At 37.3% G+C, this 16,398-nt stretch overlaps 1 protein-coding gene across 2 annotated transcripts in view; it reads left to right on the forward strand.

Annotated features, from left to right (window-relative positions):
• Positions 1–12,151, forward strand: part of LOC126091834 (ras-related protein Rab6) — a 74,145-nt gene extending 61,994 nt beyond the window's left edge. Inside the window, exon 7 of one of the 2 annotated variants that reach the window (XM_049907103.1) lies at positions 11,435–12,151. In XM_049907103.1, the coding sequence (XP_049763060.1) occupies positions 11,435–11,505 (71 nt within the window). In that variant the 3' untranslated portion in view covers positions 11,506–12,151. Of the gene's footprint in view, positions 1–7,625; positions 8,862–11,434 lie in introns of those variants that run through there. The other variant, XM_049907096.1, reaches the window with a different exon arrangement.
• Positions 12,152–16,398: the final 4,247 nt, after the last annotated feature.

A 16,398-nucleotide genomic window follows, 5' to 3' on the forward strand; every position in this document is an offset into this window, starting at 1 on the left:
CACGTTTTCTGCCACCATCCTACTTTGGCCAACTGTATCTGCTATAAGCAGTTACGTGCGCAATGCCGGTGCATCATCCGCGATAGCAAGAAGGCAAGCTGGGACTTCTTTACTAGCTCTTTTAACACCTTCACTCCCTCCTCTGAAGTTTGGAGTCGAATTCGACGGTTATCTGGAGCGCCTAGTTTCTCCCCGATCTCTGGGCTCACTGTCGCGCATGATACCCTGTTGCAATTTTTAACTCATTGGGTCAACATTTTGCTGAGATTTCGAGCTCTTCAAATTACCCGCCAGCCTTTCTTCCGAAGAAACGTGCAGTGGAAGTGCAACCTCTTGCTTCCTCCTCTCAAAATAGCGAAAGCTATAATACTGTTTTCTCCATGTGGGAACTCCAACACACACACACACACACACACACACACACACACACACACACACACACACTCTCTTCTTCTCGCTCTTCTGCCCCAGGACCGGATGGTATCCACATCCTAATGTTGCTGCATTTATCATACCATAGTCTGTGCTACCTCCTTCGCCTGTATAATCGAATTTGGACCGACAGTACTTTTACCAGAAGATGGCGGGAAGTCATTCCTGTCCCGAAACCTGGAAAGGACAAACATCTTCCCTCCAGCTATCGCCCCATTTCTCTCACGAGTAGTGTATGTAAGGTTTTGAAGCGTATGGTGAATAGCCGTTTAGCTTGGTGGCTGGAGTCCTGCAGTCTTTTAACACATGCCCAATGCGGTTTCCGAAAACATCGTTCTTCAGTTGACCATCTTGTTGCTCTCTCCACTTATATCATGAACAATTTTCTCCGGAAACGCCAAATAGTAGCAATATTTTTTGATCTGGAGAGAGCATACAATACTTGTTGGAGGACAGGCATCCTCCGCACACTGTTCTCTTGGGGCTTTCAAGGTCGGCTGCCCCTTTTTATTCATGAATTTATGGCAGAGCGCACATTTAAAGCGCAGGTGAACACTACTCTCACCCGTACTTTTTCCCAAGAAAACGGGGTACCCCAGGGCTCCGTGCTAAGTGTTGTACTGTTTGCCATTGCCATAAATCCAATTATGGATTATGTCCTTCCTGATGTCTCGAGCTCCCTCTTTGTGGATGATTTTGCGATCTACTACAGCTCTCAACAGACCAGCCTTCTTAAACGATGTCTTCAAGGATGTCTCGATCGCCTCCACTCTTGGTGCATCGAAACTGGCTTCCGCTTTTCTCCCAGTAAGACCGTTTGTGTCAATTTTTGGCATCGTATGGAGTTTCTTCTGCCTTCCCTACATCTAGGCCCTGTCAACCTTCCATTCGCGGATGTCGCTAAATTCTTGGGACTTACGTTTGACAGAAAACTGTACCGGTCCACCCACATCTCCTACCTTTTGGCTCGCTGTCTGTGATCCCTCAACCACCTTCGTGTCCTGAATGGTACCTCCTGGGGAGCAGACAGAGTGGTGCTTCTCTGCCTCTATTGCACTTTAGTGCGCTTGAAATTGGACTGTGGAAGCATAGTTTAGCGTCTAGAGCTTTTTACACCAGCCCTGTGGAAAGCCTTTATGCTGAGACTGCTGAATCTCCACCATCCAATCGGCGAGCTGTCCTGAGTCGTTATGCTAGCCATCTGTCTTCCATGCCTGCTAATCCAGCTCATGACATTTTTTTTGACACCTCCTTGGATTTAGGGTATGCAGGCCGCCCTTCCTCTCTCCTACGACCAGGAGTCCGCTTCCGTCAATTGCTACATTCTCTTTCCTTCCACTTTCCTATAACTTTCTTGGCAACTTGGGATACAGCACCACCCTGGCTTCGCCCCCAGACCTACCTGCTCCGTGAACTTTGTCAGTTTCCCAAGGATGGTACCCCCTTCTCTCGTTTATCATCAGGCATTTGCTGCTCTATGTGCACAAATGAAGGATGCCACATTTATTTACACTGACAGCTCAAAAACATCATTTGGTGTAGGGAGTGCCTGTATTGTTGGTGATACACCTAATAGATTTCGGCTTCCCGACCAGTGTTTGGTGTTCACTGCGGAGCTTTACTCTGTTCTCCAGGCTGTCCAATTCATCTGTCGCCATCAGTGGATACAGTATATAATATGCTCAGATTTGCTCAGCTCTCTCCTCAGTCTCCAAGCTCTCTACTCTGTCCACCCTCTGGTCCACCGGAGTCAGGACTGCCTCCAATTGCTCCACTTGGGGGCCGTCTCTGTGGCGTTCCTCTGGATCCCAGGACATGTTGGTATCCTTGGAAATAAGGCAGCCGATATAGCTGCCAAGGCTGCAGTCTCTCTTCTTCAGCCTGCTGTTAACATGGTTCTCTTCGCCGATCTACAGTGTGTTTTATGTTGTCGTGTTGCTCTTTTATGGCACGCACATTGGTCTACACTTTCCAATAATAAATTGCGGGACGTGAAAGCTCTTCCCTGTGCTTGGACCTCTTTCTCCCGACCTTGTCGTTGGGAGGAGGTAATTTTAACTAGACTCCGGGTAGGGCACTGTCTTTTTAGTCATTGACATTTTTTAAGTGTCGGTCCTCCCCCGCTTTTCCCCCCTGCTCTCAACTGTGGACGATAGAGACCTTTTACTTGAGTGCCCCTATTTTACTCCGTTATGTGCCTGTATACAACTGTTGCCTTATATATCTTCCATTTTAGCAGATGACACGCGCTCAGCCGATCGCGTTCTCGAATTTATTAGTGCCAGTGAGATGACGTCGTTCATTTGAAGCTCTTTTTGGGGACAAACAATCCCCCTTCTACAGTGGTTTTTTAAGCTTTCCTTCTGTTTTTAGTTTCCCCCACTTTTTGAGTTTCGCTCCCATTGCTGCTGATTCCCAGTTTTTTTACCTTTTCCTAAGCCACAGACCGGGTACTAATGACCGTAGCAGTTTTGTGTCCTAAAACCATAACAACAACAACAAAAAAAATCAAAGTGACAACACCATCACTGTTGCAGGTGAACTTTGAAAAGTATCAGATGCTGCAATAAGTAAATATGAACATTTCATGCCATTACATAGGTTGTCTCTGGGTGCAATTGCAGTGTGTCCGTTTGTAGTCTGTGCTGTTTGACTGTGATGGTAATTGTCTTGTAAGTTAACTGAGTTTTAATTAACAAATGTCATAATCTGCACCTTACTATACGTCCAGTCAATATGAGGGACTCTTGTTACTTCAGGGACTTCATAGACACTTATTTTATAACTGTTATGTTACCTCAGTTGTCTCTTTACTCATGGAGGTACGAATTAAGAAAGACTGAAATTCTGTTACATGAAAAATTTACGCTCGTTACTTCTAGTAGTCAGTTTTACCTGAGCCTTAAGACTGTGTAATCTCTATATGGCAGTGAATCGTATGAACTGATACGTGGCACAGCAGTGTATTACTGACTATTGCCAGTACTGAAAAATTTGTGTATGCAATATTTTTAAGACTAACAGGGTGTGTACGACCAGGAACAACTGGGAAATCCAGGAAAAACCTGGGAATTTTTCGGAATTCCGGGAATTTTTCATTGTTCTGGCTTTCAGTTAAATTTTTGTAATTTTGACTGGTAAGAATTGATTTTCTAGCGAAGAATGTTACTGTGTCCTGCTACTGGAGGATGATACTGCAGCAATAAAATATAAACAAGAGGGAAAAAAATAAAACTTTACTGGCAAAGGAAATGCGCCATTTACAACAATAAAACCACTGTGCGCGCACAAGCGTCTACAAACAGTAAAAATATGCCAAAGGCCTTAGGGCGAAGACTATGTAATACTTTGTAGCAATAAACTATTTTCTATGAGCGTGACATCACAACTGTTTACATTAGGTTCGTTTGACCCATTGCCAGCAGGCTCATGCACATTCGCAGTTGGCTCACGTATCTGTCAGTACCTTCCCCGCTTCCCGCTACTTGAAGTGTGGCTGTTAGTTGTGTTGGCAGCAAGCAGCCAGATGCTAACGAGAAAAATTAGTGGGGCGGGGGTTTTCCCCACCTGACCCCTGTTTGCGTAAAGTGATTTTGTTATTTCCTCGTCGTTTACAGCTCCCACGTCAAATGAAAACAAAACGGATTTCTGTGGCTGGGAGCTATCAAGTGAATTATAATAAATTCACGTAATTATGGAGGGCAAAAATATATTATTAATTTCAGTTTTCTGATTTTATTTCGATATTATTAGCAGTCACTCATTAATCGCCTTGCAGAACAATGAAGTTATTTTTGTCAGTTTGCCAAAGAAATTTGGCTATATTAATCTTTCTGCTGAGGCACTCAATTTATTTGAAACAGTGTTTCGTTCCACACTATTGGATTGTTCAACTGTTCACTGAATTTCAAGTGCACATTTTCATCTTGTGCCATGTACAGCATTATGCCATAATAAAGAACCAAATATGAGATAGTTCAGTATTGGTACTCCAAGAAAATTTACATCCCAAAAACCACACTGAAAAGTTAATATCAAATCGGACCTGCTTCATTGTGAATCTGGAAAACAACCATGTGCACTTAAAGCCGAATTATGCGTTTTAATATGGTTCACGAAATTCCGATGCTTTTGGAGTATCCTCTGATGTCCTGTATCTTTTATGGCATAATGTAAGCTCTCGTAGTGCTTTATACATGGAGACTTCCTACACCACTGCAGCTGCGCACGCACAATAATGCCTGTTTTCTGGTGCTCTCTGGCAACTGCTAATCGAACATATTTCTATCAGTCTTGGGCTAGTATTGCGAACGGTGATTCAAAAAGCGTTACTTTCAAAGTAAATTTCTTTTTACTCAAGATAAATTATGTTATGTATGAGAAAGTGGGATGAATTTCTTGAATCACAGAGTGTTTAAAACTGAACACTTTGTGGACCAGCCACTTACAAGAATTTTGAGCCCAGAAGACCAGACATTTATGTCATTATTTTAAATGTACTGGCACATTTGTGTGATGTATCTTAAAGTATAACACACGCAAAATAGGTCAATATTACGTCTGAAAGCTTAGCTTAGCTTCTCTTGTAGCTTATTAATCATCGAACCAATATTATATGTGAAAGCTTAGCTTTTCTTGTAGCTATACTATGTATATTAATGTAAACCATTAACTTTTCCTCCTTGTGTGTTAGCGCTACGTAACTGTGATCTTGCTATTGGCTGACTTCATCACATGTCCTATGCTCTGAATATCTGCTGTCGTCGGCTGGCGAGAATACGTGGCATGAGATATGATTGGCTTACAAAAGGACAACGCAATCACTGTTTCAATGCTCCGGAAACTAATGTGCTGTGTTTGGTGCAATTCGAATTTATACTTTCGTAATACAAAAATATGCAGCGTATATGTTGGTGCACATCAAAGGTCTTTCCAAAACGTCTCGCCCGTTTTTTTCCCCGAGAAGGAGTGATAAGTTTTACAGTTCCAAAGGAATAATCTACAGAAAACCTAATGTCACTTAGCACGGAAAAAGTGTATTTTCACCCGGGAAAAAGTATATTTTTTAAACGAAATATCCGGGAATTTTTGTTGTTGTTGTCCACGTATACACCCTGAATAAGGCTGCAGTCAGTTGGCGTCAAACTGACATACTCTTATTACCAGTTCATGGCCAATACTTCAGTAATATGTATCCTCGGTGAAGTAATAGTACAAAAGTTTCTAGATCATATAGTGGCCATATAAAAATTATATCTACTGTGGAGGCAGAGAGAGACAGGGAAGTACCCTTTTTGTATTCTCTGCGTTGGAAAAATACACTAAAGAGCTTGCAGGTAAACACAAGAAGTTTCCATGATCTGGTGCTGAGAGCTTTTCAAATGCATTATGTTGTTATAAACTAATGTCACTTAAAGCAGGTAAGTCTGAATAGAGATACGAGAGGAAAAAGTGTTAAAACTTTGCTACAGCTGTTTTATCAGAGACAGGATAACTTGCTGGTCAAAGCATGCAAGGTGGTGATATGCATGGATAGACAAATAGAATTGACTAATGTGTGGCAGCGAAAGCAACAGCAGTTGCACTGTTGTCAGTGCCCACATCATTTGGCTCTTCTTTGACAGAACATACAGTAGGTGTGGCACAGTCTTTCAGGAGCTCTTTTCACAAATATTAAAATTACCAGCCCACCTTTTAAACTTTCAAAAGCTGTTTACTCCCATATATATGGAGAGAACATCATTGTGTCCTCACAGACCCTTTTTTCCCCATGACAAAATGAAATATCAAAGTGGTGAGCCATAACATCAGAAGTTTCTGTGTCTGATAACTGTGGAAGACTATGAATCTCTCTCTCTCTCTCTCTCTCTCTCTCTCTCCCTCCCTCCCTCCCTCCCTCCCTCCCTCCCCCCTATCTTAATTGTTATGAATCTTGTCTTTCTTAATATCATCCTGACAAATTCGAAACTCACAAGTAAATGACTTTGTTTTAGATGATACTTCACTTTCAGAAAATCCTTTCTTCGTAGTCAAAGTTTGTGTTGGTGTTATGAGATGAGCAGAGGTCTTACAACTGTAGGGTAACTGTATTATTACCTGAGTACATATTCAACTTTATTTAGTTTGTTTGTTATGTGTAGTTTTAGTTCAGAATTTTGTGTGCTATTCAAATTTCTATAACAAGTTATATGTTTTGGCTGTATAATTGTAATTCATTTTTCATCCTCATAATTCCAATAGTTGCAGCATTATATTAGTCAACAATTAAATATTTAAGTGGCAATAATTCCTTGATTTTGAATGTGTTCAAATGTTTCATTTATTTGCATGCTATATACAAATTGCTTACTTCCGGATTACGGATGTCCTCTTTCCTACAGCAGTATTCTTAAAACAACTGAGACAGTATTGTATGCAGTATAATTTTCTTCTTGTACATATGTCCCTGCCTGCATACAGAATGGCCTGGTGGCATTCTATCACGCAGAATGTAAGAAATCTGTATGTTTCACACAACTGTTAATAATGCAGAAATAAAAGATTTGATGTAGATTCCAGATGGAAATGGCAGTTTTGAGCATTCAGCTATACTTGTATGACATTCAGGCTAATCCATCTGTTGGCGGTTTGTGAACGTCCGTTTCTATGAAGAAGGAAATGAACAACAGTTGTACTTGGTTCAGGATACAAGTGCCATTAATTTTCATATTGGCTTGTAAAGATGTAAGTTGCAGTTTAGTTAAGTGTCCTTGCAGTATCATATATTGAAAGAGACTCTCTCTTGCCTTGCCAACAGTGATGATGCCTGTCATGTGTGGGATCTCTCTCTCTCTCTCTCTCTCTCTCTCTCTCTCTCTCTCTCTCTCGTGTGTGTGTGTGTGTGTGTGTGTGTGTGTGTGTGTGTGTGTGTGTTTTCAATGGCAACATTTTTAATAATCTAGTAGCAGTAGATACTTTGTTAAATCCACATCTGTGCTTCAATCTCGAAGTAGCCCTGAAGTTGGCCAGTAAAACTTTGATTTTTATTGATTTGTTTTAATGCACTTTGAAAAGAAAGCTTCATACGTCACACTGCCTGTTGAAAAACTTTACTTTATTCTTCTCATTGTTCAGTTTCATTTCTTTATGTTAATTTTTGTGACTTCATAATTATTTTGTGTAGTTTTGTATTATTTTCCTTAATATTTTTTTAGTGCAAGAGGTTGTGTTAAAGGATACACCCAATGAAGTGAAAAACCAAGAGGGAGGGTGCTCATGCTTAAGGAAAGGTTACTGAAGTCTCCTTTTGCTGGAAGACTGGTTTGTTATAATTTACATGGGAGCAAAAACACATGGTTGCAGTACATTAACACAACGTGATCAGGTATTAAAGTCAGTGCTCCTCAAATGAGATTTACGTGAATTGTGTGTAATTGTTTTGCTGTGTGCCAGCAGAAAAATGCTTTCAGAACTAATTTGTTCGTGGGCATCGGCAGCTTGAGGAACTGTGGAATTAAGTAAAGTTGTGTTTTCTTATCCACTGAGGGTTAAAGCTGATTGTCATGCAGGTTTTTTAGTGATCAATGGCAAGTACTTCCATAAAAATATTGGAAAGATGCAGACAAAAATAAAATTGTGCGCAGTGGCATCTGTGCATATCCGCATAATTTGTGCGTAAATGGCGTAGAAAAATTTCTTTCAGAAAAGAAATTCTATGCAGACAGTATACAAGCCTCACATTTCATTTGGGTATGTTGCAGAACTTGTATGTTGATGTCAGTTTATCAAACTGTATTGTCTTCATTAAAAACAGTAACCTGTCATTATCAATGGCTTTCATCATTTGTTTTGTATATGACTTGCCATTTATTAATATGAATGCGCATTGTACATAAGTTATTTTTAATGTTCAGCTCTACTTGTAGTAATTATTTCATGTGTAAATAAAAATAGTAAATCTGTGAAGCCTTCAGTAGTATACAAATCATTCCATTACATTAAACTAAAAGTTTTGCTTAATAACTCAGTGTTACCTAATCTGACTTGGCTTCATTTGAGAGCTGAGATATTTTTATTTATATAGTACCTGCAGAGAACAGTATGTTGCCATAGAATGTCTTGTGAAGTGCATTTTAAGATGAATCTTCATTGCAGAATTGATTTCACTTCTGGAAATTTTATGCTTCATATGTAGAAATCTGCATGAATTTTGTGACTACTGTTTATAGTAGTTCAATTAATGTAATTTTTACTTTTTACCCAATTTTACAAAGCAATTCTATTAATGCATTGAGCATTTCAATCTTACCTTACTGTCTAAAACAATTTAAACAGTAGGTAGATAGATTAATGATGTTTGGAGATGTCTGTATATAGTTTTTCAGAATTGAAAACTAAAAAAAATTGTAAAGGTAGATGGAAATAAAAATGTGAGACTTAATTTATTTTTATATTTGTGTTTTTGTTCATGTGTCACAAGTGTCCTTATTTCAGTATTTTACAATGAAATTTTTATCATATCATGGCTCATCAAATAGACTTTGTTACAATACCAAATGTGGCTATGATTAATTTGAACCTGCTGTATGAAATCAGTTGCAGAAGATTTGATGTTATACAAATAACTACTGTTGCTTTAGGCATTGAAAACTACATATTTTCGTGCTAGTTATACATCCACGTAAGAGATGAAAATATTGAGAAAGTCAACTCAACATATATCCTTTTTTCCCTCTTCCCTACTCTATTCTTACTTACTCTCCCTCTCTGTCTGTGCCATTGAGATGTTTGTGGTACAAAATGTGTCAAGTGTCACATACACTGCATAGTCAGTAATTTAGCTCCTGTTAGTGACAGTAATACCTACTGGGTAATATTTGGCTTTGCTTTGTTTCTCCAATGGAAGTTTCATTACTTTGAGATTGTCTGCTGCAGAAGCTAAAAGCATTTAAATGTCATCTGTGAATTGAATAATTAAAACATTTTCAATATCTATTTTGTTTATAATTATTCTTCTGTGAGTATTAGTTCTTATATTGAAATGCTAATGTACTAATAGACCTCATGACTGAGTTACAAACCTATTGCACAAATTCTGCTGCTACATTCTGGAGTACATTAAAGAAAATTTGGAGAGCACATTAATTTCATATAGAAATTCCATTGCAGTATCCGCACCAGGTATGTGCCCAGCAACTCCATGACTGCAAGGCAAAAGAATTAGATCAGTCACTTCTGAATCGTAATGTATTTTTCTTCTGATTTTGTATCCAAAGAACTATGATATGATATATTAAGAGACCATGAATTTGCATCTGTTAGTTGTTTTTCTGTCAATTGGTTCCTGCTTCATGAGACAGGTGAGTGATCATCTCTGAAAATATAAATTGGAAAATTATTTATTATCCATTCACAAGTGAAGCATTGTCATTTTTAAATATTAAGTGTCCCAGCTAGAATGAAACAAAAAAAATCCAGTGGTCACAACAAATTAGTAAACTCTGCCTATTATGTGACTTTCAATGAAGCAAATCAACCTGATACAGCATTTCATCTGTTTGGTACTATTTCCCCCCCATAATGTCTTCACTTGACTGCCGATTTGTGCTAGACAAGGCATTAGTTTCATAATTCCTACAGAGAAACCAACAAAGCAGTGCAGTATTCTGCTGCATTGATATGAACTTCAAAGTGATTTAAGTTAAAATATCAGTCTTATCAACAAATTTAACTGTCTAGAATGAAGGTAAAATGTGAGTCATTTTTGGGAGACTCGTGAAAATGAAGTCAGTTGTTATGGTTCTACTTCCCTTAAGTTGTTCATGTTCCTGATTATTCCTTCTGAAAGATAAATTAGTAAGTAAAAATAAGCAATTAGTGTCAATGGTAAGAGTGCCAAAGGGGGTGGGGTTATGGGAAGCCGCAGTATTTGTCTTTGGTACCTCTGTTGCAAATTTTCACTTTCACCCTGCTGAGGGAATACTTAGTGGTATAGGAAATGCTTAATTTGCATAATGAAATTTTTGTAGATTACCTGTATTACACAATATAGAGGCACATAAATTCACTGTTTGATGTGCAAAATTTGGCCTGTCACATAATCTGAAAGTCTTGTGAACGTCGCGGAAGCAGGTGTAGCATTTGGTTCAGCTGCGTGGAACTCTAGCATATTATTCATACAGAAGTGTGATTGCTGATTGAATAGTTTCATGTACCTGTTCTAACTGATCAAAAATAGCTACAAACTTTTAAAGAAATCCAGTTACTGGACTCAAAACGTGTATGTTCCTTCCCCGATGCTACAAGACCTATTACACCCACAGTTGCAACAGAATTCATACAGTTTCTACATTTTCTTCAATCCTAACAAGAATTAAATTGCAAAACTGCCCTTTAATTTTTGGCTGATTCCTGGGTAAGGATGCCAGTGGTAAATAAAAAACATAGAATTGTATTCGTTAAAAATGTATTTTAATTGCAGGAATCATCAGTTGTCTTGCCTTCAGAACATAGTGTAGCAATAAAGAGAAAATTCTTTTAAAAAATTAAATAGCAATCCATACTGATATAACTTATCATCTGTGGAACTGTCATTCAATGCTGCATTACAGTTTATGGCTGGTGAATGACTAATGAAAAGAATTTGTACTGCATGCATGCATTTTGTGCTTTAGATTGGACAAGGTTGTTCTGTCAGAATAAAGTGTCTTAAACTATGATCAAACATGGACCAAGAGGATGATGAAAGGCAAATTGTAGTGTGTAAGCTGTTTGTGACATTAAAACATTTGAATCTAATTCTTCGTGGACTAATCAGCATGCTTATATGGTTATATATGAATAATGTAATGCATGTCTTAAAAATAACTTTTTCTAATTGCTCTTCAGTTCACAAAAATGTTAGGTTTCTCTGAATAACTTTTACTTATGGTTGATATAAATGAGTTGATTTGTTGATGGGATTTTTCTACTGTAATTTGTTTAATCTAGTTACTCATATTTTCCCTTAACCACTTTTCTGTAGCTGTTGATCTTCAGACACAGACACCCCAGCAAAATGACCAACAAGATTCTGAAGGTGGCTGTATGTGTTAAAACTTGAAAGTGAATGAAAAATGGAAGAAAATCAGTTACATTTGCAACAAATCTGGGAACAAGCTCGTTGTCATTGTGATTGTTGCAAAGACTGAGGTTAATTCTTGCTTATTTCAAACGAAGTAATGTAGGATATTGAGTTGCTGTAAGATGCCTAAATTTTTTTATTGAACACCGTCAGTCGATAAGGTCTTCATTGTATTTCATAATCATACTTACCTTTTTAAAAATGCTGTTACTGAAACTGTCATTCATCAACTTGGATCTAGGACTTCGGATTCACATGTTACTTATATTTATGCTTTACGTATAAGATATTTACATAAAAAGCACAATGTTAACATAAAAACAGAAACTGAACACAAACTGTTAATATCCCATAAAATAAGTAGTTCTGAGTAGTCGTTGGGTAACTTGTTTTAATTTTGTTATTGTGAGGCAAGAATTGTACTGTGTTGTAATGCCTACACAATTCTGTAAAATTCAGTTTTTAAAGTTAGCTCAATTTTGTCTAATTTGTAATAGACATCATGTTTTTCAGAATGTGTACAGAGAAGTGTCCTGTTCTCATGTTGTTCACTTTTTATGTTCCTTTGCTTTCATTACAACAGTCCTAAATTCAGCTTGAAAAAAAAAAAAAACCCAAGCATTGTTCAGAGAGTAAAGGCTTGTACCCATCAGTAAAAAGTTAAAGCTAATACCTGTTAGTGCACTATCATCCAGAGTTCTAGTTGCATCATTTTGTGAGAGTTTTATAAAGCAATTCTGCATATAAGATAGAATTTAATCAGAAAATAACTTTTAAGATGGGATGCTGCAATATAATTCTATTAACATATGAAAATTAAAGTATAGAGTTGAATTTTGGAGATGTTGTTCATGAATTTCTGTGGGAACTTGCAAAAAATAATTATATCCGTTACAAATCGTATAAATATTTAAGGTGTTAAGTTATAGCAGACATCAGGATTCATTTATGCAGTTCATAACAATTCATTATGGAGAGAAACTGAAGTCTTGCAAAAGGAATCACTGTCACCTCAGTAGCTAACTTATTTCGTGTGGTATCAAAGTCGCTCTTTATTTTAAATTGTGAGCACTTTGTGAATCTCGATACTTTTATTTGTGTAATTGTTTGGTTTGTATAAGATAAATAAATCTGTCTGTTGGAAAGTGATGTATTAAGTGAGATGCTTTAATGTTTACTGGTTGAATGTTTTTGCACCAGTTAAACTTTGTTTGGCTTTTGTGCAGCTTCCCTGTGCATTATTGGCTCAAAGTTGGTGAGATTAATTTATTATGAATTCCATAGTGGAATGCTTATTTAAAAATAAAAATCATTGAACATGTTAAATGGTTTGTCTTTATAAATATGTAGCAGCATGTTGCTTGAAATGCACATTTGAAACAGTATTAACAAATTTTGTAATTGTGATTCTGTAAATAACAATCTAGAATTACTAATTTCTTTTATTTTATACTGTAAGTTTCAAGTAAGTATTACATATCATGCCATGTAATAAGAAGGAATAATAGTAATAGCTTGATTTCACTGGGGGTGTTTGTGAATTTAGTAATTTTTGCCAGTTCTGAGATTGTCACATAATTTGTTAGATGTCAATATGAAAACCGAGAACTACCACATTTTGTAACTGAGTTTGCAATTTTTCAATTAACCTGCACCTAAAATTTTGATTGTGGAGTTATCAACAATAAGCTGGTATTTGATTTTGTTGGAAACTCATTTAGAATACTTAAGACTGTGTCCACAGTACAAGGTTGTAAGATATTTGCGAAGACCCATTAACTTCAGATATTTAAGTTACCAATTTATAATTGGTAACTTTTTAAATATTTTTTTTTTCAAATATTTGAAGTGGAAAACACGAGGAAGATGTAAAGTGCTTTTAGAACCAGCAGCCCCCTCGTGCCAGAGTTTGTCATTGAGGGCTTATTCAATGTCCCTTTCTTTCCAGTCATAAAATCTCCCTTGACCAAGAATCCATTGTCACCTTTCCTATATCCTGAAGCTTCACCAGTCTTATTCTTCAACTATTACATCTCGTCTACCAATAAGAGCGCCTGGTTCTGATGGCTAGCAGCTTTGTCTGAGTTGATTCTATTGATACTGTAAAGAACATTAAAAGAAAATGGTAGCTGCTGAGGTTTCACTCTGAACTTTGTTGCAGAACATACATTCAGCTATAACAAATTTTTTAGGTTTTGTTTTGACATTTTTGTATTGCCATTACACTAAACCCTCAGTTTTTTAATAATTTTTATGTTGAAAGTCTGTATTTCCTGCCACAAGTCAAGATTGATAAACTCACTAACAGTAAGCTTTGTTTTTCAGACACATCAGAATTTGAAACCCTGTTTAGATTCTCAAAAGCACCCCATGGCATTCACTTCTGTTTATACTCTGTCTAGTGTTTTCAGCTGCCGCTAATTTAGAAGCTTGTCAACTTCTACAACTTGCTTGGTAATTTGTACACTATTTTCTTTTTAATATTTGTTTTATTGTACATCGCTTAAGTGGTGTTAGAATTTATTTTCATTTTATCCATCAGTTTCACTCTATTAAGTTCTATTAGTTGTTGAAGTTTATCTATACTAAAAACAAACAGTACAATGTTATTAGCAACTCGTGCAGGCTTAGTGCTCTGCAAATTCCAGGTTAAGGAGGAGGCCACCAGGAATGTGGAATGAGTCAAGTTATACATTAGCAGCCACTGCAGGCAACTTCTGTTGAGTATCTGGAGATTGTTAGCCATTGTAGATAAAACTTCAAGCTGTCTATACCAGAAAAGTTCAGTACTTATGTGATATAAACATTACTGCTGATCAGAATTTACATCACACAGTTGAAATATTGTTATAAATTATAGGAAGATTGGCTGGAAAGGTATTTGTATACTTTCTTTAATTCAGGTTTTCCAGTTTCCTGACTGTTGTCACCAATAAGCTGTTACACTTCTGCAACTCTATTGTAAACCTTAGACAAGGATTCATATTCTACAGAAAATTGTATATGCTGCTTGGTTGTGAATTTCATAGTTCATAACAAAAGATGATGATTCAGCTGTATTCCTTTAATATGTATTCCATTCTCATTCCTCCATTTAAGGACCTGGAAACTTACCTGTAGTACTGCTGAGAGTAGTTTTGGTGACACAGAATCGTCCTGCACAACTCTTCTTCCAGTTCCTAACTTTTCACCATCAGTTTAATGGAAGCTGTAGCACCGACATAACATATGTAGAACAAAGCTTTTCTCAAGTGGCACTGGATCAGATGTTTTAAAGTTGGTCAAAAGATCTCTTAAAATCTGCCAATCCTAGACAAGCAGTAACCCATAATTATTGCTCCATTCTATAATTCTGCTCAACACATGCTAAAGGTCCATTGTGCTGTAACAACTACTAAAGACATGCTGTTCCTTTGCCTGAATAAAATTTATTTATTTTTTTCTCCTATGTGATAAGTTTAATGAATGTCTTGTCTGTTCTGTAGTTCTCTTCTGTATGTTCTTGAGAATGATATTAATTACTACATTCTTCCAGTTCTGTAAACAATTCTTGTCCTCAGACTTTCTGTAGTTTTTCAGTTTCATTTTGAAGTAATTTGCCTCTGGCCTTAAACCATTTGTATTGGAAACACCATTGTCTCTAGGCACCTTACTGTCGTTCACCCTGATGGCTTAGTAATCACCATGTGGTATTACTAATTACTTGCAGAATGTCTTGTTTTATTATTATGTATCTGTGCTTATGATTCATTTCTGGAAGTTTGTTACTTGAAGCTGTTGTCAGCATAGAGTTTGAACTGAACATCACAGTGCCACTGGTGTACAGTTGCCATTCTCCAACCGTTCAACTGGCTTAGCCTGTTATAGGGGGACCTACAATTTGTAGACTCCCAACCACAGTGCACTTCATATTTTTCATGCCACCATAGGTGAAAGAAGTAATAAGTGACAGAAAAAATCCAAGGACCAGTGGGCGATTGAAACTCAGTTTTTTAATTGTAGTCCAGCAGATCAGATGCCCGATGAGTCACTCTTTAACTCTACAAACATTTAAGGAAGCTTCTCTCTGTTGATAGAATATCATCATTTCTCTCTGTTGGTATTCTATCATCTGATACCTTAACAAACAAAATGTAGTATCTTACTGTTTTTTAATTCCTGTGTTTTATGCTTCATACATGTTGTTTTCCACTGTTTCTTTTGCCATGTTTACATTGTAACTCCTCTGACATCCTCAAGTGTAATTAGCAATAATTTCATTTAACTCATAAAATTGTATGTAGGTTCTCTTTCTCATTCTATTTTGGTTTTTTTTCCCCACCTGCAATAATTGTCTTCAACTTCGAATAATCTTCATTTTCTGAAATGCCAAACAAGTTGCTTAATTGAATGTTGTTGTTGTTGTTGTTGTTGTTGTTGTTGTTGTTGGGTGGTCTTAAGTCCAGAGACTGGCTTGATGCAGCTCCCCACACTACTCTACCCTGTGCAAGCTTCATAATCTCCCAGTACCTACTGCAACCTACATCCTTCTGAATCTGCTTAGTGTATTATCTCTTGGTCTGCCTCTACAATTTTTACCACCCACGCTTCCCTCCGATACTAAACTGGCGATCCGCTGATGCCACAGAACATGTCCTACCGACCAATTCCTTCATCTTGTGAAGTTGTGCCACAGATTCCACATCTCCCCAACTCCATTCAATACTCCCTCATTAGTTACATGATCTACCCATCTAATCTTCAACATTCTTCTGTAGCACCACATTTCGAAAACTTCTATTCTCTTCTTGTCTAAACTATTTATCTTCCGCGTTTCACTTCCATACATGGCTACACTCCATACAAATACTTTCAGAAATGACTTC

Source organism: Schistocerca cancellata, chromosome 1, assembly GCF_023864275.1.
Source record: "Schistocerca cancellata isolate TAMUIC-IGC-003103 chromosome 1, iqSchCanc2.1, whole genome shotgun sequence".
NCBI lineage: Eukaryota > Metazoa > Arthropoda > Insecta > Orthoptera > Acrididae > Schistocerca > Schistocerca cancellata.